A 23,810-nucleotide genomic window follows, 5' to 3' on the forward strand; every position below is an offset into this window, starting at 1 on the left:
CATATGCCCAGCAACAGAATGGATATGCTCCCCAAACTGAATACTGCACGGCAACGAGGATGAATGGGCCACAGCTATAGGCAACATCATAAATTAATCTTACAAAAAGAAAGCCAAGTAAAAATAAGCCAGACACTAAAGAATATATAATGTAAAATTTCACTTTTGTCAGTTCAGAAATAAGCCAATAGAATTTACAGCTTTAGAAGTCAAGGTAATGGTTTTCCTTCGTGGAGTGGAGGTCGTAGTATTGACTGGAAGGGGACAGGAGCCGGAAGGAGCAATCCTTCCTTCTGGAGGATTGGCAACATTTGTTTCTTGTCTTGATGCTGGTTACCTGGACTAGTTTACTTTGTAAAAATGCATCAAGGCACATATTTATACTGGGGACTCCTTTCTGTATTTATGTTATACTTCAACAAGACTTTAACGACAGCCACAGAAAAGTCTAATGATAGAAATGGAGTGACTTGTACAATCTCATATGTAAAATGACAAAATTTAGGACTGGAACACATGGGATAACTTTTTAAATACAAGATGTATCTGGCAAATGTGTTCCAGATGAGGTTAAGGCACATTCTAATTGTCAACATATGACATGTGGTGAAATATTATTATGCAAGATAAACAATTCATAGTTTAGTGACCAAAAGACATACTAAAAATAAAAATAATAAGAAGCTAGCATTTCCCCATTGTGCTCACATCCTATTACTTGTTGCTTGGCAGAAATATTTTTGGACTGTAGAACGAAAGTCTGGATTTTAGAAGGAGAGGTAAAACCAGCCAGAAATGGCAAATTTGACAGAAACCAATTTCCTCTCTAATTCTTTTTTCAAATTTTCTAGTTGGAGCAGATGAAGAGGATCACTGGCTTAATTTTTTGTTTTATGATACTGATATTTAGATTTTTCTATGAGCTGCTCATGTTTTAAATTGATGACCTTCAGGAACTAATCACCTGATTGATCTGATAAAGCCCAGTTTCTGACTATGTGGAGTTAAACCCATTATAATTTCACCAAAGTTAACACTGGCATTTGATAGAAGTGTCTAAACACCAGAAATATTAAAGATCTGTAAGTCTGAGGGATAGAAAGAATTAATACTACTTGATTTACACCAGGATTAGTTTCATGATATATATCTGAAACCAAAGGCTTGGTGATATTAAAAGTTAATACAACTTTCACTCATCAGAAAGCCACATCACATGCAATGATCAGAACTGGATTTGTTAGTAGAGCCAAAATCTAACCAACAGTTCCATAAACAAAGTGAAGTCTTGGCTGAATTGTTACAAAAGGGTCAACTGATATTAAATGGGCCATGGGAAAATTGTTTGGAAGTTGATGTCTCTTATTCTTGAGTCATCGGCTGCTCGGAGATTCTGTTATTGATTGAAAACTGGCCTTTGAATGAGCCAGTTTCTTGGTTTGGAAAGCCTTGGTTTCCTGATTGGAAACAGCAGAATCCAGATTAGAAAATCTTTATGATCTATAGTTGCTTGGAAATGACTTTAGGCCAAGCATGTAATAGTCACTGGATTCTTTTTTTTTTTTTTTTTTTTAAAGATTTTATTTATTCATTCATGAGAGACACAGAGAGAGGGAGAGAGAGGCAGAGATACAGGCAGAGGGAGAAGCAGGCTCCATGCAGGGAGTCCGATGTGGGACTCCAAGACTCCAGGATCACACCCTGGGCCGAAGGCAGGCGCTAAACTGCTGAGCCATCCAGGGATCCCCCTGGATTCCCCCCCCCCCGCCCCCGCCCAGATTCTCTATTATACTTTCACTTCTCTTGCCTCAAACCTTCATTAAACTTTCATTTAGGTGGTATCTCTGGATGGCTTTCCAGTGTGTGGGAAAGATGTATTTTTGCACACAAATCAGGACAATATAAAAACCTAGATGGAAACCTAAGGCAGCAGCACCTCCCATTCTGTCTTTGCTTTTCTTAAAAAGATTTTATTTAATTAATTAATTTATTTATTGCACATGAAGCAGGGGGAGGGGAAGAAGGTGAAGGAAAGAGAATCTCAAGCAGACTCTGTGCTGAGCATGGGGCCTGATGTGGGCTTCTCATGACCCTGAGATTACTACCTGAGCCAAAATTGAGAGTCAGATGCTTAAATGACTGAGCCATCCCGATGCTGGGGCCTTTGTTTTTGATTAAAAGAAATCTTCATCTGTTGATCTCTTACTACTGCTTTTGGTTGCTCTATAAGGTTTCAGATAATATTTCCAGGTACCAAGGGAACACTAGCCAATAATTAATCCACATTTAAATAGAGGAAAAGTCTTGGGCCAAAATTACAGAGGCCCAATTAGACAGCTGCATTTGCCTGCCTTTGCCTTTTGTGACAGTTCTTGTCTTTGTCTCAAATAAAACTTCCTTACAGAAACACCCATTTGGGCTCTGTCACCTGGACAGTGCCACACAGGTGAAAGAGGAAATGACTGATGCTTTTAATGTGAAGATAAAGATAGAATTAGGACCCTGGAATATAATGGCTAGAAGAGCCTTTTATTTTCATACAATGAAACTCAGCATTGGAAAGGGCAATGATTTGCCCAAGGCAACAGATTTGGGTCAAGAACCCAGGTTCACTGACTTGCAGTTCAGTTTTCTTTCCATTCACAAATAAGACATGAAGTAAAGTAGGATCTTAACCCAGTGAAGACACACTAAAAATGTCACATTGAAGCATTTTCCTCTAATAGGGTTTGACCAAGTTGTCTTCACATAAAGAATTCTGCCTTCCAAGGTCAGAGCCCTGCCTATGTTGAGTTCACAAGACCTCTAGCTATGAGCAGTAGCAAGGAAGCACCGCTTTGTGAGAAATTATGCTACAGACAAGAAACTATACAACCTCAGAATCTTCTTAGTAAAACATGTGGTTTGAGTTTGTGTGTGCAAGGGTACCTCTGCGTCAAAAAACTACTAATAGGAGAAGATAAATGAGATGGATTCTTTTAACTATTGCATCTTGACTCATCGACTCAGAAAGACGTAACTCTCCTTATTACTGGATAAAAATAGCAGACTCAGCAAAGATCAGACAATCCCAAATAGCAGATAGCCAAAGGGCAGTATTTACATATGACTTCAGAACTTGCGTTTAAATTTGAACCAAGTGTGTCTAGTGTCATGTTAGTTTCCAAGGTATTACAACATAACATTAAAATATACTGATGAGGAAGAGACTCAAGAAGAAACCAGAAGCTCTTGCAAACAACCCATTCCTTTCCCTAAACGTCATCATCAAGGAGTGGTCTTGTAAAGAAGGTAATACGGTTACCTGCAGTTATGTGTTGTATTTTCTGTGACATGGTCTTTTGATGAGATCCTTAAATGCTGAAGGGACATGCTTTCATTATTAGTAGGGATTTATGTGCCACTGTGTAAATGAGTGTGTTTCTGTTTTTCCAAACATGTGTCAATCTGTAGAGTGCACTGTTAAAGCAAACAACCTTGTTTAAAAAATGTACAAAGGCAGCAGACAACTGTTTTGGCCTGTGATTCTGACAATTATTCATTGTCCTTTCAAATCAGAATCTGTAGACTCAGCAAACCATGAACTTTGAGCACCTGCTTCTCAAAAACAAAACAAAACAAAACAAAACAAAACAAAACAAAAAACCCAAACCGAAAACCAAAACAAACAAAAACCCCCCTGGGGTTTGGAATGATAGTTTAGCTCTGGAAATACATGTATTTTTCTTTTGAGAAGAGTGTTGCTCAAATGATATTTACAGTTCAGGGTCCATGGCAATACTGCGGACCTAAGAATGAAAAGTTCACTCTGATTTTCACACTGGCCACATAGCAAATGAACTCTGCTTTTCCTGAGGAGGATGGAGTATTCATGTTCCAGAGAGAGAGAGGCAGAGAGTCTGACCACAAACCAGCAAAAATGCCATTCAAACTTCTACAGCACTTGTTCCCTGCCCAATTAGATGCTAGAATCCAGACTCAAAAAGGTGTTCTTCCAATATCTGAAAGAACAATGAGACAAGGAAGCAATACAGCAGGGCCAAGAACTAAGATTTCATATTCCTAATGATGCGCATTCTTTCTCCTGATTCCATCACTTAATAAGTAGGCTGCGGCTAGCAGAACATATACCTGTAGCAGAAGTGAAAACATCATTTAAAAAAAAAAAAGAAGTGAAAACCTCATGGACTGGGCACCCTCCCGAACTACTTGCCAAGAACCCCAGCCCACTTCCTCAGTGCAGACAGCCTACAGGTAAATGTGCCTGCATGTGTCCATGCCATCAGTTAGTCTCCATGACAACCTAGAACAGCCAGCTATGGTATAGACAGAGCTCTGCTCTTACCTCAGTAGCCCAAAGCTCCAGAGCTGGTCTCAGTAGGGCTGGGATCTGAATCTAGTCTGCTGATCCCCGTCCCTGCACATCATTTCAGCCCAGGCAGAATGAGAGGATGTGTGTCCAACTCTGAGCAACAAACACCAAGCATACAAGCCCCCGAACTGGCCATAAAGGTTGGGACTAGAAAGCAGTGGAGAGATCTCGGGGACTCTGGCAAAGAAATCTGTAAAGGAGTCTGTCAATGTCATCTGTGAACCTACGTGATGAAAAGAAGAAATGCTGGAGAAGGAAGGCATGCAAGTCCTGCCCTTCTTCCCCACCTGCCTGGTGGCCACCAGGAGATCTATACTTAGAAGGTTCTGAGCCTCTAGTGAAGAAGGGGCCTCTCTCTGCTACAGGAGTTCAGTTCTACTTCTCCAAGTTCTGAATACTCCAAGAGAAAAGGACAAGTTGCACAATATATTTGAGCTCCAGTGCATTTACTGTTTGATTCAATGCCTTTAAAAAATCCAAAACAAAACTTGGCTTGAAACATGACCATTATCCCAGAGCACCAGTGTTTTTCCGCTGTAGGGACAGGCCAGTAAAATCAATCAGCAGAAGCTCCAGCTTTTTTTTTTTAATTTAAACCTGATAAATTCAGAACTGAAATACCATGGATGCATGCATTCTCCAAACAGTTTCTTGGGCACAGGGTATGTGTCAGGTCTTTGTGCTAGATGCTAAGGATCAAGTGCACTGTTAGGTGAACAAAACCCAGAATTCCTGACTTCACAGATCCTTGAGTCTAGTGCATTATTCTGGAAACTTCTTTATTCAAAAGAGTAAATTTTACATGAAAATATTATCTCCATTATATAGCCATGGCTGTGACTGGAAAAGAGACCGATGCATTTTAGCTGTATAAAAATCCTTCTGTGAGTATAAACCTCATGCTTCTTTATATCTGCTCTTAAGAACTTGTTTTGTTGGGTTCTCGACAACACTCTGAATAAGTCACGAAGGGTAACTGACAAGGATATTTGCTTACGAGTTTCTTAAGGAATAGAGCAGAAGACTATCGTTCCACTGTCTCCTGCAGGACTAATGACAAACACGCCATAACCATGCTTGCTGAATAAGAAATTGCTTTAAATGCTTTCTATTGCTATGAAAAGGCAAAGTCATATTTTGGACTCCTCACACTTCTGGTTCAGGATAATGGCTGGATTTTCTCTACAGATAAACATCAGCCACAGACACACTGAAGACAGATTAAATTTTAGGGGATATCATACTAGTTTATCACCTTCATTTTATAGGTTAGAATGCCTTGGAGCCAGTGACAGCTTATGGGGACAGACCTAGGGATAGGGAATTCTCTAAGGCTTTGTGCACTCACCTATAATCTATGTTTCCTCCACCACTGTCCCCCTGAAGCAGAACACTAGTGACTAAATGTTAGCTGCAAACGAATTTTTCTTTGGAACTCAAATTCAGTATCTTCTTGACAGTGGAAGTCACTCATCAGTTTAGCCTTCAGGAAGCTTAGGTCTGCTGAAAATACGTGGTCATCTCCTAAACACTAGGAAAACTCTTGCGTCAAATACTGAACATAGAAGATTCATGTCTAAAGCCAAATAGTTTACCCCAATCAGAAAATTCATTAGTACATTTACATACCGGCCGCCCATGAATGCTTTCATAATATAACAGAGCTTTCTGCAGAGCCACTTTCTCGTTAGCAATTTGGTCTTTGGTCATATCCTGAATAAACAAAAGGAGAGAGAAATGAAAGAAAGGGAAACATTTATGCACCTTACTACTTATTTATGTAAACAAATTTCTAAAGTAAAGTTAAAAAGAATCCTCCTACAATAGCTCCTCTGAGCTCTATTCAAAGCTCACTTAGGAATTAGCTCTTCCTGACTTTTTGCTGGGAATACAGACAATACAGCAGAGTCATGATCAACTACTTGTATCTCCCACATGGCAGCAAAGGCATGTTGAGGTAAGCAAGGCTGCAAGGCACATGGGGCTTAGCTTAATGGCCCAAGCGATGACTACAATAACAAATTACACAGTCCCAAAGGTTGGTCTACAATCTTTTTACTCTAGAGTCATCAAACCCTCTGTTAAGCTGAATGAGTTTTCTGTGATTTGTATGTTAGAGTGTTCTGCTTTCGATGTGTAGTCATAAACCAAAGTACTAGCAGTGAAAACACTCTCAAGCTATTCCATCTGCTTCTCTAGACATCTAAAAGTGTGGGAAGTGAGGGCGTGAGAGGTCTGAGAAGGCTGCATCCCTCTTCCTACGGGGACCCATGTGGCAGACCCTATTTCCACTGTGTTGGCTGGAGTAGTTTAGGACAAGCAATTGGCTTGGGGCCTCCACTGAATCTCCACACCTTAATGTCCTCAGGACGGCTGCTTTCTGTCCGCTTCTCCTGGAGCTTCCTCTGGATGGATTCCAGCGTGGCTTCGACGCTAGGCTTTACTGCTTTATCTATGAGCTCTTGCTTCTTCTCATCTTCTTTCTCAAGCTGGGAACCGAAACTCTTGGGGAGCGTGTTGCTTCGCTGCCGCATCCTGGGGGTTAGATCCTCTTCAGATATCTTCAATTTAGACTCTAGTTGAAAACATTTAGGGGTGGTGACATATGAGAATCAATGTCTGCTGAACATTAATTGTTTCTCTGTGGTGTTAATAACTGTTTAGTCTCATCTTTTTTCAGAAAGTATCTAATTATAACAGTAGTTGAAATCCCTGGGTTATTATGCAAAACCTGAGAAAATGCTAACATCTTGGATTATCTGGAATGTTTCCCTAACCCAAATTCCTGAGAAAGCTTTAGTTATGTAACATCTATGCTTTAGCCACACCAACAGGCTTGCTGTTCTCAGAATGTGGCAGATGTCGCCTATATTCACTCCCTTACTGTTTAACAGCATTGACTGATCCAGCACCCAACTGCTGGCCAACTTTTTATGGATAACTTACCTACCTTATTTTGGAATTATTTTCCTTTGTATTCTCTTTGGTTGTTTTTATGACTATCTCCTAGAAGACAGCATGTTTTTTGAGGGACCAAGGACCCATTCCTTTTCATATTCCTCCGTGCTTACAGGTCTTCTCTTAACACCACAGCAAATAAAACCCTGGTACTTAATAGGATTTGAATTGAAATCATCATCCTTCAATTCATGACTTCGGGAAGTGGGGAAATGATGCAGTGTTTGTATCTTAGCTAATCTGGGTTGTCCGTGATGGAGACCATGGTGAAATATGGGGAAGGTGTCCTTTGAAAAATTTCAGCAGTGGCACTCAGGATGTGGTGAGATCATGAATTCTGAAGGTGGCTTGTCTTTCAGAAACCATGGCATAGGTCTAGAACTCTACCTACCTTTAAGCTGCTTCCGGAATTTGGCAAGGTCATTTGTCCATTTTAGAACCTCAGGATTGGCTGCTTTGTCACTATGGGAAGGCTAAGAAAAGGAAAATCAAATGTAAATATTTTTGAACTGCGGCATGAGAAGAGTTTGATGACCAGTTTGTTTTATTTTTTAAAAAATTTTAAAAGATTTTATTTATTTATTTGAGAGAGAGCAAGCACACAGCAGAGTGGGGAGGGACAGAGGGAAAAGCAGGATCCCTACCAAGCAGGGAACCTGATGCAGAATTCGATCTCAGGACCCCAGGATCAGGATGTTTAACTGCATGAGGCACCTAGGCGCCCCATGATCAGTTTGTTTTAAAGAGGAGGAGAAAGTTGAATGCCACCGGAAAAAGAAATTCATCATGAACAATCAGAACAAACGTCATAGGTGTAATTCTATTATCCCTCTTTACATATGGTTATCTTTGATGCTTTCAAAGAATTCCTCACAGGCAAAATGCTGGACTTTTCTGAAGTCCTTTTTCATGAGTTGTAGGGTTTAAGGTGTCAGGCTAACAGAATGGAAAGGAGAGGGAATTTCCATGCAAAATGCCTTTCTGCCACTCTTGTGGGCAATGCTAACATGGAGCTGAGAGTAGAATGAGGTCAGTACTAATACAATTTTAGAAGATAATCTTGAATTAAGTTTTAGCTGAAATAAAGAAACATTTAATGATTTTTCCCATTCCTTCTCATGGATAAGTTTATGAGATGTGAACTAGAATATTCAATTATCTGTAAGACTACCCTGTGCAAGGAAAATGCTGATACATGATGTCTGGGGCTTCTCAGGGCTTATCCCCAGTTTTTATTGTCTTTTTGTTTCACAGATTCCTAGAAATCTCCCTTAACTTTCTATCACTTTTCCGAGTTGCTGATATGCTGGCATGTTGGTGGATCAGGGGACAGGTGGGGACAGGAAAAGCCCTGTGAGGAGACACTTACTCTGTACTTCCTTTCTTCTTCAAATCTATCTTCAAACTTTCGGATCTTCTTTTTAAGGCTCTGAATCCTTCGTGTGAGCTGGGCAGGTGTCAGGTCCTCCTGCTCATCATCATAGGACCCGAGAGAGGAGCTCCGGCGCCTGTGAGGGGCACAGGGTAGGACACTCACTGCTTGCTGAGGCGCATGGAGTGGGGACATGGCACGGAGGGAGGGAGGAGGAGGCTCCAAACAGCCCCATCCTCTTGAATAAAAGAAAGCTGACTACCAATTCATTTCGTGACCCTGAGCTCTATATGTCCCACCTATGAAACACATCTTTCTCTCGCTCACATTTACATTTAGCAAAGGTAGGACTGAGATACACCTTGCGGACCTGAGGGTTAAATTTTAGATAGCTTTGCAAAGGATGTGCTAATGGAAAATCAGTCTGTGGTGATGTAGTTGGGCCAATTGAAAAATTACAAAGAGCCTGTGTATTAGGATGGAGTGTTCCCAATATGCTCCTTCACAGACTTACAATGTAATTAAAAAGAATTACTAGCCTTCAACACCATTCCTATTCTTTCTAATGTTATGGCAATGATGTAGTCATTGCTTATCAGTGACACAAACCTACCTCATGAAAGAATGGGAATTTGGGGGAGAAGGAGGCACTTCCGTGTCATCCAGGTATTGCCTACTCTGCCCATAAGCATAGAACCGAGGAGAGAGCATAGGGTCACTGTCTTCATCCAGAAGCTGGCGAATCAGGCGCCCAGCCTGTGGGGAGAGGCGTGCTTCATCAGAGTCCACACTCTCCTGCTGCCATGAGAAGGTAGGGACAGGGTCTGGAAGAATAAGGAGGGTGAGAAGTCAAAATTGCTCAGGAAAGCATAATTGTTTCTTAAGTTTACTGAATGGTTTAGGAGGCACTGAATGACCTCTTATTTCAGATTTAAGGTTCAGATGAAAGACACTACGCCCCGACTAGAATCATCAATATATCTGACAGCCATCATCTACTTCCTAGTTCTGTCCTCACTTGCTTTCAAAAGATTTACTAGGGCTGTCTGGAGGAATGGCTGTAAGGAAGGAGAGCAAACAGTGTATGCTTCCAGCCTCCCCCAAAGATCAGGGACAAGAAGTTTTCCATGTGAGGGCATTATGAAGAGGAAAAGCAAGTGTGTCATGGAGACAGAGACTTGGCCTCATGGCTATACATCCTTCACTGAAACGACCAGGGAGTCACATTTGTCTTGTGAGAGCTCATTTACCTAGGAGTTGCACCTTCCATTTTGGGTCTTTCAGTAAGCTGTTCATGTGCTTCTGCTTAGTGTTGGGATTAGTGTGTTTAAGATGGATGTTTTGCACTTGAAATTTCAGAAGCTGCTCAAGACTACAGTTAACATAAGATGCTTACATAAATTAGTCAAAAACAAGAAGAAAAAGAAGAATGACTTTCTAAGGGTAAATCTGTACAAATTATTTTAGCTAGTCTTTAAGAAAAAGACACACTCAACACAACGTCCTGGGAATATGGCTACATTTATTTCTCTTTCCTTTTAAGACCCACCTCAATATATTCCTTTCCTCGTTAAAAAAATCCTATCAGGTTTTAAAGATAAATTTCAGGGATCCCTGGGTGGCACAGCGGTTTGGCGCCTGCCTTTGGCCCAGGGCGCGATCCTGGAGACCCGGGATCGAATCCCACATCGGGCTTCCGGTGCATGGAGCCTGCTTCTCCCTCTGCCTATGTCTCTGCCTCTCTCTCTCTCTCTCTCTCTCTCTGTGTGACTATCATAAATAAAGAAAAATTAAAAAAAAAAATAAAGATAAATTTCAGATGATGTAAGGTATTTCATTTGTAGAACTCCCTGCATTAAAAAAAGCTATGTTTTAAGTATACTTATGGATTACTGTAATTTACACAAGGCTAGGATTTGGGCATGCTCTGAAATTCTGGGATTCCTAGAGCTTGAATCATACAACATTTGTTCCTTTAGCTATCAAAGTGTTTATCAAATCTACAAAATTATCTTAAACAAGTGCTTAATTAGTATTTTATTTAAATAAAATAATCATATCATAATCATAAAATGTTAGAGCTGGTTGAAACTTCATATATTGTCTAATTTAGAGATTTCTCAACCCCGCTGCATGTTAGCATCACAAAGGGAGATACACATAACTTCTATTGCACAGGTTATCACAGCACCCTACTAAACAGAATATTTACATGAGGACCCAAATACCAGTTTCCCCCTCCACCTCCCCGGCCCACACTTACTTTAAAAGCTGCCCAAGTAATCCTAAACACATTCAGGTTTCAGAACCATGGATTCAGTCCAACAGATCACAGACAAAGAAATTGAAACCCAAAGAATTTAAGAGCAAATATCTAATCAATGACAAGATTTGGGACTAAAACTAAATCTCCTCACTTGAAGGATAGTGCTTCAATATAGTATGCGCCAGATGCTCTAATAACAAGGATGACATCTGAAATTTTTGAAGATCCCACTATAGGAGAGATCATATTAATGTAAAACATTAACCTCCTATGGTATAAGGCCCATAGGTTCTCAAAATTTAAAGAGAATGAAGCTATCTGGGAACTCAGATGGTAATATAAAAAAAATTTCTTTTTTAAATCAAAGCATCTGCAAGTCCCAAAAAGTGGCAGGGAACATGTTGGTAGGAATATTTGGCTAAAGCTAGAGGTGATCAGGAGCTGTCCCCTCATTTGCACTAAAGCTTGCAGCAGGCTCCTCCTAAGTGTAGGGCTCAGATATGAGCAGCTCCAAACTAATGGCATAAAAGAGCAAGAAATCGATGAGAGGTGAGGGAAGGAGAGGGTAAGAAGAAAGTAATCCCTAGAGAAAGAAGAAAGATGTAGTGTTATGTTACAGAAAATGGAACTATTAAACCGGCCATAATGTACCTACCATTTCATGATATTTCCTAAGACAGCAGCGATTTTTTTAAGGGCTCCTATCAGGGCAGGAAAGGGTTAAGATGGTTTGACCAGTGATGTAGCAGGCAGTAACCTCACTGCAGAGTGGCAAAGGAGCAAAACAAGCAAGGGAAGGCCAAGGTGGCGTGCCGGGGACAGAGGGCACGGGCAAAGTAAAGTCTGATGTTGATATTGGCATATGAGTGCACAGGCTAGTTTGACCTTTCTACTCCTCACAGTTTCATTTGAAAAGGTGTTACCTTAGATCCTGAAATCCCTTAATTTGTCTGAACCTAGCAGAATATCTCTTTAGAAATATTACAACTAATCTTTCAATTTTTGACTTTGTAGTCTCTGTGTACCAAATGAAGACTGTCTGTGACCATTATCCAAACATGCCTCTGGTAAAAAATATACTGTGATCCTGAATTAACTATAAAGTACTAATCATGGAACTGAATCATGCTTGTTTGATGCTTTGCGGAGCCACTCATCAGATTTCCTTTGTGTTAACATAGACCCATTCCTGATCACTCACTTCACTGATAATAAGACCCACTGTGTCCTTTTCCTAATGTCACCAGTGGTATATCTGAAATACACAACTGAAGCCATTCTAGCTTAAGGGTGGCATTTTCTCTTAAAGGATATAGTTAGCATAAATGAAGTCACTAAAAAATGACAAATGTAAAGCCATTATGAATTTCAATTAACAAAATAAAAGGTTACGTTGCATCATTAGTATGCATACAGAAGTGAAGTTTCTCACCCATGCAACATGAAATGCCTGCATTTCTCTCTCCTTTCTCTCTCTCTCTCTGCCTTTTTGGTTTCCATGGATTTATTTATTTACTTTTTAAAATTTAAGTACAATTATCATATAGGATTATATTAGTTTCAGGTGTATAATAGTTGACAATCCTATGCATTACTCAGTGCTCATCAAGATAAGTGCACTCTTAGTCCTCTTCATCTATTTCACCCATCCCCTCCTTCCCCTCTGGCAATCATCAGTTTGTATATTAAAGTCCATTTTTTTGCCCTTTTTCCCCTTGTTCACTTGTTTTGTTTCTTAAATTCCACATGAGTAAGATCATATGGTATCTGTCTTTCTCAGTCTTACTTATTTCACTTAGCCTCATACTCTGTAGGCCAATCCATGTTTTTGCAAATGGCAAGATCTCACTCTTTCCTTTTTTTCTACAGAATTATAATTGAAGGCTCTTATAATAATTTATAAAATTACACATAATATATAGTTCAATAGGACTAGCTCAATAAAATTCTTCTGTTTTAGTTTGAAATGATCTGAAAATCCAGGGCCTACTCATGTTTTGATAATTGATACTTAACTAGACAAAGAAGAACCAAATAAAAACAGTGTAGTACAGGACAGTATGTCCAACTGCATTTCCTACCCTACAGATTCAGTTTTGAGGATGTGTTAATTGACCAATCCCAGTTCCTATTTTGGGAAGTAGTTTATTTTTTTTTTAATTTTTTTTTTTAATTCATAGACACACACACACACAGAGAGGCAGAGACACAGGCAGAGGGAGAAGCAGGCTCCATGCAGGGAGCCCAATGTGGGACTCGATCCCGGGTCTCCAGGATCACATCCCAGGTTGTAGGCGGCACCAGACTGCTGCGCCACCAGGGCTGCCCAAGTAGTTTATGTTTTAATCAGTAATTCTAGAGCAATGAAATGGACAAAAATATTGTAAGACAATTATTCAAAGGGAAAATAGAAATGAATATGAGGTTTCAGATTAAATTTTCATCTGAAAGCACTACATAAAAGAAATAGTGATTTTAGCCATGTGTCTTGTCAGAGAGAACTCGACATAAATATGGCATGTTTCTCTATGAAAAATTAATCCACCAGGATAGCTGATAGCACAGCAGGTCAGAAGTAATAGAGATAAAAGATGTATTCATGCTACCTAAGTAATAAAAAAGAGTAAGTCCTGGGGGAGTTCCATATCAGACACTACCATACACATGGAAATAAAGGAAATTCACTTCAGGAAGAAGAAACATTGTTCTGAGTAATATTAATGTGGTCATTGGGATATAGTGCCTCTCTGCCTAGCCAGCTAGATCCACTTGTCATACAAAAGAAAATTGGCTATGAAGATGATTTAAGAAATCTGCCAGAATTAAGGGAGCTGATGTTTTCCACATCTCATTTCCCACTCACTATATGCTATGTAGAGTCATTACTACCTGGCATGACGTCATACCGACTTTCAAGGTGGCTCCTCAGTGGTACAAGGAGGATGGGCACATCATGGACACAGGAAGACATAAACCCCACCCAGGAGAGAAATCCTATTAGAAAAATGTCTTCAGTGTTCCAAATCTTAACCATAGGACCGTGGTAGTCATATTAAATTGTTCAAATAACCTTGCAACTATCAGAGTTAAAAGGAATCTTAGTAGTAGGCTTTGTCGATCCCAATTTAACCCTTAAATTTCATATATTTGCTTTGACTTTATTTGCAAATTATTAAGTAGTCCCTCAATTGCTACATTTAAGTCATTAATAAGATGTGTGGAATGGGTTAGAGCTGAGGAACTTTCCTAATGAAAATACCCCCATTTGTGTCAACTTTGATCCAACTATCTGCACATTTAAGCAGTGTTGCTTAACCAGTTACTAATTCACTCTACTACCTGACTGTCTTCTACTCCTTCCACATCTTACAGGGCACTGCAGTCCCTGTTCAAGGCCCAGCAGAGACGACATTTCTGAGTCCAGAGTCACACACATGTACACACAAGGAGATTGATTTGGTATAATTTGTCCTTGGTCATCACTGGAGGATCCAGTAATTACTGACTCATCTGTGTTCAGAGCCACCCACTGTCATTAGGTAAAAGTGGGCTCTGGTTTCAAAGAAGTCAGACTCAGGCTGGTTTCTCCTGAAACTATACTTGGAAACATTTATGGAAGATAGTAATAACATCAACCAACACTCACATATAGTGCCTGTTAGGTGCCTGTACTGTGCCAAGCTCTTTGCAAATATTAGCTCATTTAATCCTTGCACCAAACTTACTAAATGAATACTACTACATCTGTTACTCATTATTGTCTGTTGTTTCACGTATTTAAAGATGGAGAAATTGAGGCCGAAACTGTAACACATTACTAACTTGTCCACAAAGCTGCTAAAGTAGTAGAGGCAGGATTTGAACCCAGGACATGCCTGGTCTTAGCCATTATGGCCCACTGCCTGCCAGAATACAGAATTGGCATTGCTAAAAAAGAGGCATCAGAGAGGAAGTCAGGACATTTTGTTACCTTGAATCATCATTTTGCTTCTTTTGGTCTCAGCTTTCTTATCTGTATGATGGGAGTGTCCGGTAAAAAGATCTTTAAGATCCCTTGCTTCTGCATTCTTTTAGAGAATTTCCTTCCCAAAGGTTTTTTTTTTTTTTTTTTTGACAAGTAGTAAAAAATAGGAAATATGAAGTATTTTATGCCCTTTAAAAATGTTCTTTTAAACTTAACTTCACCGGGACAAAGTTAATAGAATAGTTGAGTATTTAAACACTTCCACAAATGGTACCCCCAAATCAACATGAATTGGCTGATTAGGAACATTCTAATTATGCAATTCTGAAGGGCTTTATATAACAAATAATAATAGTACATTTGATTTGTGTATTCATTTAATTTTGGAGAATGGAAGTAATAAAATAATAACACCATGTGGATAGGTAAAGAATGAGCCTAATACATAGCTACATACAGAGGGAAAAAAGAAAGAAAAAGCATGTATTATTTATCTGCCAACAAAGCATGACTACTAGACTCTGATCCTACATTCACTTTGAGAGGGTTCCACTGTATGTTGGCTATGCAATCTAATTATCAGGTTCATTTCCTTTTTTGTTTCCCAGATACAATATGCCCCCAAAATCAGAGAACATCATTGCCATATGGGCGCATTCTTCCCTGAGGCTAGCGCCAGCAGGCTCCTCAGTGAGTACCTTCTCTCCTGCCATTCTAAAATTCTACATAAGAGAGAGTGAAGTGAGTGTGGGGATGGGGAACAGATAAGCAAACCAAATGGAGGGGGTTACACTACATGGTGGCTTGGAGCCCGGCAAGGGAGACTTCCAGAGGGATTCTGGCTCCGATGGTTTTGGTAACTATTTACTTCCCTTTATGTATTTTGTTGTACTGGTTCACATTCCCAGTTTAAATTAGTGCAAAGTGGATTCCTTACTGCAAAGCTACCATTTTGTTTGTTTCTTATTGAAGCTATAAAAAAAGGTAATATTTTAGTGACTGGACTTATGGCTCTCATCTGAACTATCCTTTATGTAACAGTTCCTTTACTTTGACTATCCTTACTATTATAATGTAAGTTGAGAATTTAAAATATATGATAAAAAATGGCCACTGGAATCAGTAACCAAATGATCAGCCTTGAAATGAACCCATGTAGATTTTTAAGATATGCAAGTTCAGTAACTAATGCAGTAATTGGCAAAAAGTTAACACAAGTCCTTTCATAAATTACATAATTAGCATTTCCAAGCCTACTGTATATTTTCCCCAATAAGCTTTTTAAAATTCCTTCTAGTTTCCCAATATAACCTAAAACATTGGTTCCTTCATATTATTATTAAATTATCTATTAGAGAGTTCTTTATATTAAGTAATAGAACAGTTTTAAGGAAACAGTAAGTTAGCTTTCAACTATGCTGGAGGGAATTTTCATACTGGACTTTTCAAATATGCTGGAAGAGATCACAAATTGACTGACCAAGATAAAAATAAACTGAGTCCATTTCAAGAGGAGGAAGAAGAATCTCCCTGCCCCTCTACTGAATACGCCAGGATAATGTGGTTAATTTGAATTCTGTCCAAAAATCCTAGTTTTTCTCTGGAGTTTTGTGTTACTGATATGAGGAGACCATATTACTGAAACCCAAATACAGCATTTGTTTTGGCTACTGCTTTTTTAATTTTGTTTGGGTAACAGTGGCTACTATGGGATGTTTTTGGGGGTGGGGGTGGGGGATGGGGTTTGTTTTTAATGTAGGAATTTAAAACACACCTGAATATTCCAAAGTACACAAAACAAAAGAAGAATAAAACACTACCCAGGAATGTATCACTGAAATTTAAAACAAAACAAAACACAACACCCTGCAATTTTTTCTAGTAAGCATATCATGAGCTGGGAAGGTCTGAGAAAATCTTTGACCCACTGCCTAATTACATGGCAAAGGGCTGAAACATGTTTCATGGATTGCAAAGAGGGAGAACTAGAATAAAAACAGTTTGTTTTCACATCACCAAGCCCTGGATGAAAGCATAAAGGGATTGCTATTTTTCACTTTTTGGTCTGTTTAGATCCTCTTTTGGTCCTTCATCTAAATTTATTATCATAATGACTACTTTTTAGTTTTAAAAGGGGTGGGGAAGAAGACAAGGAAATCCAGGTGCTTTGGAAAAGGACTGATTTCTTGTACTTGTGATTCTCTATGTCACCAGGTTAAGTCCTGCTGCTGTTCTGAAACCAGGCACACAATTTCTCCCTCTTTGTAGCTTCCAAACACACACACTGTATGGAGGCAGCTGGGCATGCATTTTGGATACACATTGATATATGTTTGGATGCAGACACATGGATAAGGAGAGAAGAGCAGCTTGATGACACTGTTGCCAGAGCCTTCCTGAAATACCGTTTTGACAAGATTAGGACACCCTCTTCTTCCTCACAAGTACGTTTCTAATGTTTTGCCAAAAATCTACCTTAAACACTGTATTGCAGGGTTTCAAGCAGAAGCACCTTTTATTCGTGCTCTCTTTGATAAGCAAATCCTTTATGTCGGCTAACCTCACTTAAAAAAATTCTCTTCATAAAAACAATCACAGAAGCAAAGCATACCAAAACATCTTTCTTGAGAAAACGGGAAGATTTAATGAAGGAGGTAGATTGTTGGCATGTAGCAGCGGGGAGAGCAGCTGCACCCAGACAAAGTCCTGAATGTGTGCAGCTCCCTGAGTACTCTGCTCAGTACTACTAGAGGGAACACACATACACGTATTAGCACTCCTGGCGAGTTAAAAATAAAAAAGGCTGCAAGGTGACTCTATGATACAGGGTGAGCACATTTTCTTTCATAGATTGCAATTACTCCTGGCAACGTTTCATGTGACACACTTCTATGCCAGGGAAAGGCTTTTCAGTCATTTAGAAATGCAGTTACTCCTACACTCCTCGCTTTCATACATCCATGTGGTGACAGGTCTCTCATTTAGGCTACTTTATATATGCCTTTCCGATATTAAACCATCCATATAGCAGACGATCCTACCTTCCCAGCTCTTCTCATCACACAATGCAGTCAGGTCCAGCTCAGGCACTTCGGAGACAAAGCTCTCCTGCTGGTCATCGGTATCTTGAGTCCTCTGCAGTTTGGTGTCAGGATGCTCCTGAATCTTCATTGTGGGGCTCTGTAATAACAGCACAATGTCTCCAAATATCTATTGCTCACCAAATCCCAAAAATGTCTGCAGCAATTTCACTCCTTCTGGACGAAACCTCCCAAGCTGTGGCTGTGGATGCACCCAGCACAGAAATCAAAATCATAGCTCGAAGCCCCCTGGATACTGGCTGGCCACTTGCATGCAAAAAGCAACCGTCCATGTGTGCTCCTTTAACTTTTCTTCTGCGAGAAAGACAAGATGATTTCCACGAGCTGCTGCTCCTGATAACTGCAGGCAGCTGACAGTCTTGATGGTTACTGATTGGGACCAGGAATGAGGGAAAGGAGTTTGTGTTTCCTTAAAGGAGTAGGACTCTGCAGACTGTAAACAATAACAAAAATCCTGCTACTGCTGTTGCTATGGCTGTAGAAGCAACATGGTGTCTCCTGTGTGCAGACTCCTTTGCCCCTTCGGGAAACAGTCCTGCAAGGCCAGGAGCAGAGGCTGTGTACACGAACACTCTCCTGCTGGCCCTGCAGGCTTAGATCAATTAAGCGGGGTTAGCTGCACATTCCCAGATTTCCTGTGGTTGTTTTCGCCCCAAGTGTGGGGAGGACAGACTATTTATGGAGGAGCTCTGGGTATTAAAGCATTGTTGCGCAAATTCAAACAGCACAGGCGTTTGGCGGCTCATCTGGACTAGCAGTAAGCAATACGGCCTCTGGAAATAAGCCAAAATTACATGGGTAGCGGGACTTTTTTTTTTTTTTAAAGTAAAAAGCCAAGAACTGGCAAGGTGGCAATGCATAATTTATATCTTACAAATATCCAACTGTCCCTTGTTTTCCTACTCTTCATCTAGTCTGAATATTAAATACTCAGCTACACTTGGTTTTGCTCAATGGGGGCACCTACACCCAGGATAGGATAAATAGGGGATGGAAAAACCCTCTCCCAAAGGCTGCTAATTTTAGCTAAGTGATTTTATGTTAACAAAATTTGCATGGAAATTAATTCTTTTTTACCTTGCTCTTTGGCATCTTGTAAACCCAACCATTGTCACTTTCCCTTCTCTCATAAGATTATAAACAAATGTGTTTACTCATAAATATTCTTCTCAAGTAGCACAGATCTGTACAAAAGATTTTCTCTGAGAATCACTGGAAATTTATTTTAGCAAATATATTAAAAGAAAAAACTTTAAACATCTGGAAATCATAAATGATTCCATTAATGCATGAGAAATGTTCTTCTGCTTAAAATAAGCACTATTAAGACTTCCAGCTACTTTTAATAGCTATTCAACCCACTTTGATATCACAAGGGAATAGACGGGGCTTTTATTATAATATTTCCATGAAATGATGCGCGAGGACCGCTATTTTCTTCATCACACTGGGAATACAATGAAATATCATCAATCAGTTCATGATGAGCTACTAAAGTCAGATGGAAATGCCAAGTAAATCTGGGGCTTTAAGACACTTTCAAAACGCTGCTTGTCTGTTGGGGGAAAAACAGATTATGCATTTATGCCACAAAAGTTATTTGTTCCTTGAGCTGAATCCTACGTGGACTAGGGCTGAATGACCGAATCTGGCACTCAGTCTACTAAGAGCTACAGGGTCAGTCACCAACTGTTTGTGCGTGTGTGCATGTGTATATGTGTGTGTGTGTGTGTTAGAATCTGCATATAGCAAATAAACATTTTCTCAATAAGGATTTTTGACACTTGTTATGCTTAGAGGCATAAAAAAGGGAAGAATATAAGAAATTTGACTCCAGGGCAGCCCGGGTGGCTCAGCGGTTTAGCGCCGCCTTCAGCCCAGGGCATGATCCTGGAGACCCAGGATCGAGTCCCACGTCGGGCTCCCTGCATAGAGCCTGCTTCTCTCTCTGCCTGTGTCTCTGCCCCAATCTGTGTCTCTCATGAATAAATAAATAAAAAATCTTTAAAAGATAAAATGAAAAAAAAAAAAAGAAATTTGACTCATATTGTAATCACAGCATCTTCTTCATGAAAAACATATATCAGCCCCCTGTGCTGTACTACAGTGGAATGGACACGGATTTTGCTTACAGGTAGACCTGGGTTTGCCATGTGGCTGACATTTACTAGCTTGGTGCTCTGGCTGAGGGGCTTCATTTCTTTGAGCCTCTGTTCCTTAATCTGTGAAATGGCGTTAACAGTATCAATCTAGCAAGGTTCTTTTGAAGATCTGGGAGAAGGTGTGAAAGGCCATTAACACAGTGCCTGGAGCATAAAATGTGCACAGATGAGGCCATCAGTCTTTTCATCTTTTCTGGGCACCGTAGGAAGATGAAAGCACTGCCACATCTCAAAACGCCAGAGACAGGTTTTGGAGAGGAGGCCTGTCCAACAGCAATGCAAGGCGAACCATGCTCCTCAAAGAGAGGAGTTCTAAGATGCATTGTGAAGAAACTGAGACAAGAGACATTCAGGTTCCCTGCACAGTCAGCAACAGCAATTTTGTTTGGGGGGCAGTGTGGGTGAGAGGGGTTGAGGAAGTGCAGAGACAGGCACCTGGGGGGTTGGCTGGTCACAGAAGGGGAGGACGGGAAAGAGGGACAGGCAGGTGATGAGGGTGTCAGGTGAGCAGATGCTGGACTGAGAAAGGGCCTGTATGCTCTGCTAAGTGTGGATCTTATCCTGTAGTTGATGATGTAAAGCCATGGAAGGATTTTAGAAATAGAGTAATAATGGTAAAATGTGTTTTCCAGGCTGAGGCCTTGCAGATGGGAATGAACGCTGGTGGGAAGACCTGCAGGCCTAAGCTGGGTTCTGTAGTCAGCCTGAGTCCCTTCCTAATGCCAGACACTGGCTTTGCTTCCTGCCACACCTGTGTGTCAGGGCACTCAGAGTCCTGCACTGCTTGACAGAACATGTGTAAAATCCTGAAATTCTGCCCCCCCATTGTAAAAATGTGTACTTTTTGTGATTGCTACATCTGTATTAGCACTCATTTCAAAGGAAATTGAGATTACATTTTTTCTACATCCAAATTAGTATCCATTTCAAAGAAAATTGAAGTTAGAAAATTACACTTTTTCCCCCTCCAAAATCCACAGATTTTTATTTTATTTATTTATTTTTTTTTAATTTTTTATTTATTTATGATAGTCACAGAGAGAGAGAGAGAGAGGCAGAGACACAGGCGGAGGGAGAAGCAGGCTCCATGCACCCGGAGCCTGATGTGGGATTCGATCCCGGGTCTCCAGGATCGCGCCCTGGGCCAAAGGCAGGCGCCAAACCGCTGCGCCACCCAGGGATCCCAGATTTTTATTTTTTTATTTTATTTTAATTTATTTATTTTTAAATCCACAGATTTATTCATTCCTTTGACAGCATGGTTTGGTGTACCCTTTCTGTGCTGGACTGTGTGAGACATGCAAGCTCCCTGCACTGAGAGAGCTGACATTTTGTGAAAGAGGCTCAGGAATGCCCAGTAGAATTCTGAGGACACTTGATTTGGATGCAACACAACAATGGACCACCTTGTCAATTATTGAGTTGCCCTTCACAGTGTTCAAATGAAGTCTGGGAGTCAGGCATGTAGGAGAGGGAGAGATTACCACCCTGTGTAGGAGGCTGAAATGGATAACCCCTAAGATCCTATTATTCTAAAGAAGAGAATCAGGTCAAAACTTCAGTAATTTATTCAGTAATAACATATATCACATAATATATATTTATAATAGGGCTATCATGCCTTATGCTAGAGATACAAAGATAATATTTACTCATTTATTTGACTCATAATTTTTGCATACCTACTACATGCTAGACAGTTTTCTAGACAGTGGGGATACTTTGGAGGACAAAATGAAATCTGTCCTAATGAATTGTACAGGAAGTGACTGTAAACAAAGAAAAAAAAAAAACAAGCCAGGTAGTGATATGGACTATGGAGAAAAATAACGCAGAATAAGAGAGATGATGGAAGTAGGGGCCACAGTCTGCTATTTTATATTCAGTGGTCAGGAAGGCCTTTCCTTGATGTGACATATGAGCAGAGATATGAAGGAAATGCGGGAATGATCTATCTATGGGAAGAGCATTCCAGGAAGAAGGCCCTGAGGCAAGGTCATTGTGTTTAAGGAATAGCAAAGAGATCACTGTATCTGGAGTCACCAGGTAAGGATGTTTAGAATATGCCACAGATAACAGGATATCACTTGCACTATGGACCTATGTTAACTTACATAAGCTTCTGGACTTTCTGGCTGATTTCCTACACAGCAGTGGAGGGGTCTCTTCTACATAAACCACACTGGCTTGTATAGCATGGACACGCTGGGCACCACACTCACTAGCACATCCACACACTTGGCTCTGTCCTACAACGCTGTGATTAGTCGCCGAGGTTGCTCTTTCACTTGCCTACTGCTCCTAGAGATCTGATTCTCAATTTCTGGCCTCACTGGTCTCACCAGAACCTGATACGGCTGCTGTGCCTGGGGATGCAGAGTGGGCTGCTGGTGCGGGCTCAAGGTTTACGTGCATATGGGAGCTAGAGCTGATGCTCCGTGGCCACCCACGGTGAAGCTGTTCAGGTTCTGTAGCAATACACCAGCATCAAAACTACTCTTCCTTCAACTATTCGTTAGCCTAGATAGGGTGAGGCACCTCTCCAGATTGTTCCACACTCTGTCCTAGTGCTCATCATATGGCATTGTACTTGTCTACTTGCTTACTTGATGCTTCTCTTAGGTCATTCATGTTAAAGTGTCAAGGACATTCTAAAGTACCAAAATATTTCTGGTTTCAACTTCTATTGTTTATGTCTTATATCTTCAGTTAAATCAGAGAGTAAGTGAATTACAGCAGCCCTCCCTTATCTGGCGGGAGTACATTCCAAGATGCCCAATGGATGCCTGAAACAGAGGATAGTACTGAACCCTGTATACACTCTGCTTTTTCCTATACATACACACCTATGATAAAGTTTAATTGATAAATTAAGCACAGTAAAAGATTAATAATTACTAATAAAATAGAGCAATCATACTGTAGTAGAAGTTATATGAATGTGGTCTGTCTCTCTCAAAATATCTTACTGTGCTACACTCACCCTTCTTGTGATGACGTGAGATGATACAATGCATGATGAGATGAAGTGAGGGGAATGACGTAGGCATCATGACATAGTTGTTATGAAGATTAAATGAGAAGCATGTATAAAAATGGCTAACCCATAGTAACTGTGAAAAAATGCTATTTCCAACTATTCACGACCTCTCTTTCACATTCATTCATCTGGCAAGTGTTTACTGAACACATGCTGTCCTAGGTACTAGGGTTACAGGAATTAACAAGATACAGAATTCAGTGTGGAAGGAAGATGCTGAATGTTTAAGTGCCAGTGTCATGAAAGTTATATCAGAAAAAAACAGGATGCTGGGAGCAAATACTCAGAGAGCTCATCTGGGCTGGGGCCTTAGGGGACAGTCCATGTTCAGGTCAAAGAATCATTAATTACTAGTCTATTCACCTGATCTTTGTCAAGACTTGCCCCTGTCTAACCTAGCTTGGATTTTTCGATCCTCAGACTTCACTGATCTTGCTCCTTCCCTGACTTCAAATGGTGGATTTTTGTTCCATCCCTTCTCCTTCCCTGCACAGGATATAAATAAACATCCTTAATGGCTTACCAGAGCCAGGAACAGTGATATCAGAGAGTATACTGTGTGATGCAGTTTGCAC

The 23,810-nt window shown here is 40.3% G+C and overlaps 1 protein-coding gene across 5 annotated transcripts in view; it reads right to left on the reverse strand.

Annotated features, from left to right (window-relative positions):
* Positions 1-23,810, reverse strand: part of FAM13A (family with sequence similarity 13 member A) — a 350,236-nt gene that overhangs the window by 19,348 nt on the left and 307,078 nt on the right. For all 5 annotated transcript variants that reach the window (XM_041760046.1, XM_041760045.1, XM_041760047.1 and 2 more), the window contains 6 exons: positions 17,974-18,112; positions 9,316-9,526; positions 8,700-8,838; positions 7,722-7,803; positions 6,727-6,947; positions 6,002-6,085 (listed from right to left, as the gene is read on the reverse strand). In XM_041760046.1, the coding sequence (XP_041615980.1) occupies positions 6,002-6,085; positions 6,727-6,947; positions 7,722-7,803; positions 8,700-8,838; positions 9,316-9,526; positions 17,974-18,112 (876 nt within the window). The remainder of the gene's footprint in view (positions 1-6,001; positions 6,086-6,726; positions 6,948-7,721; positions 7,804-8,699; positions 8,839-9,315; positions 9,527-17,973; positions 18,113-23,810) is intronic.

The sequence above is a fragment of the Vulpes lagopus genome, chromosome 6, assembly GCF_018345385.1.
Source record: "Vulpes lagopus strain Blue_001 chromosome 6, ASM1834538v1, whole genome shotgun sequence".
NCBI lineage: Eukaryota > Metazoa > Chordata > Mammalia > Carnivora > Canidae > Vulpes > Vulpes lagopus.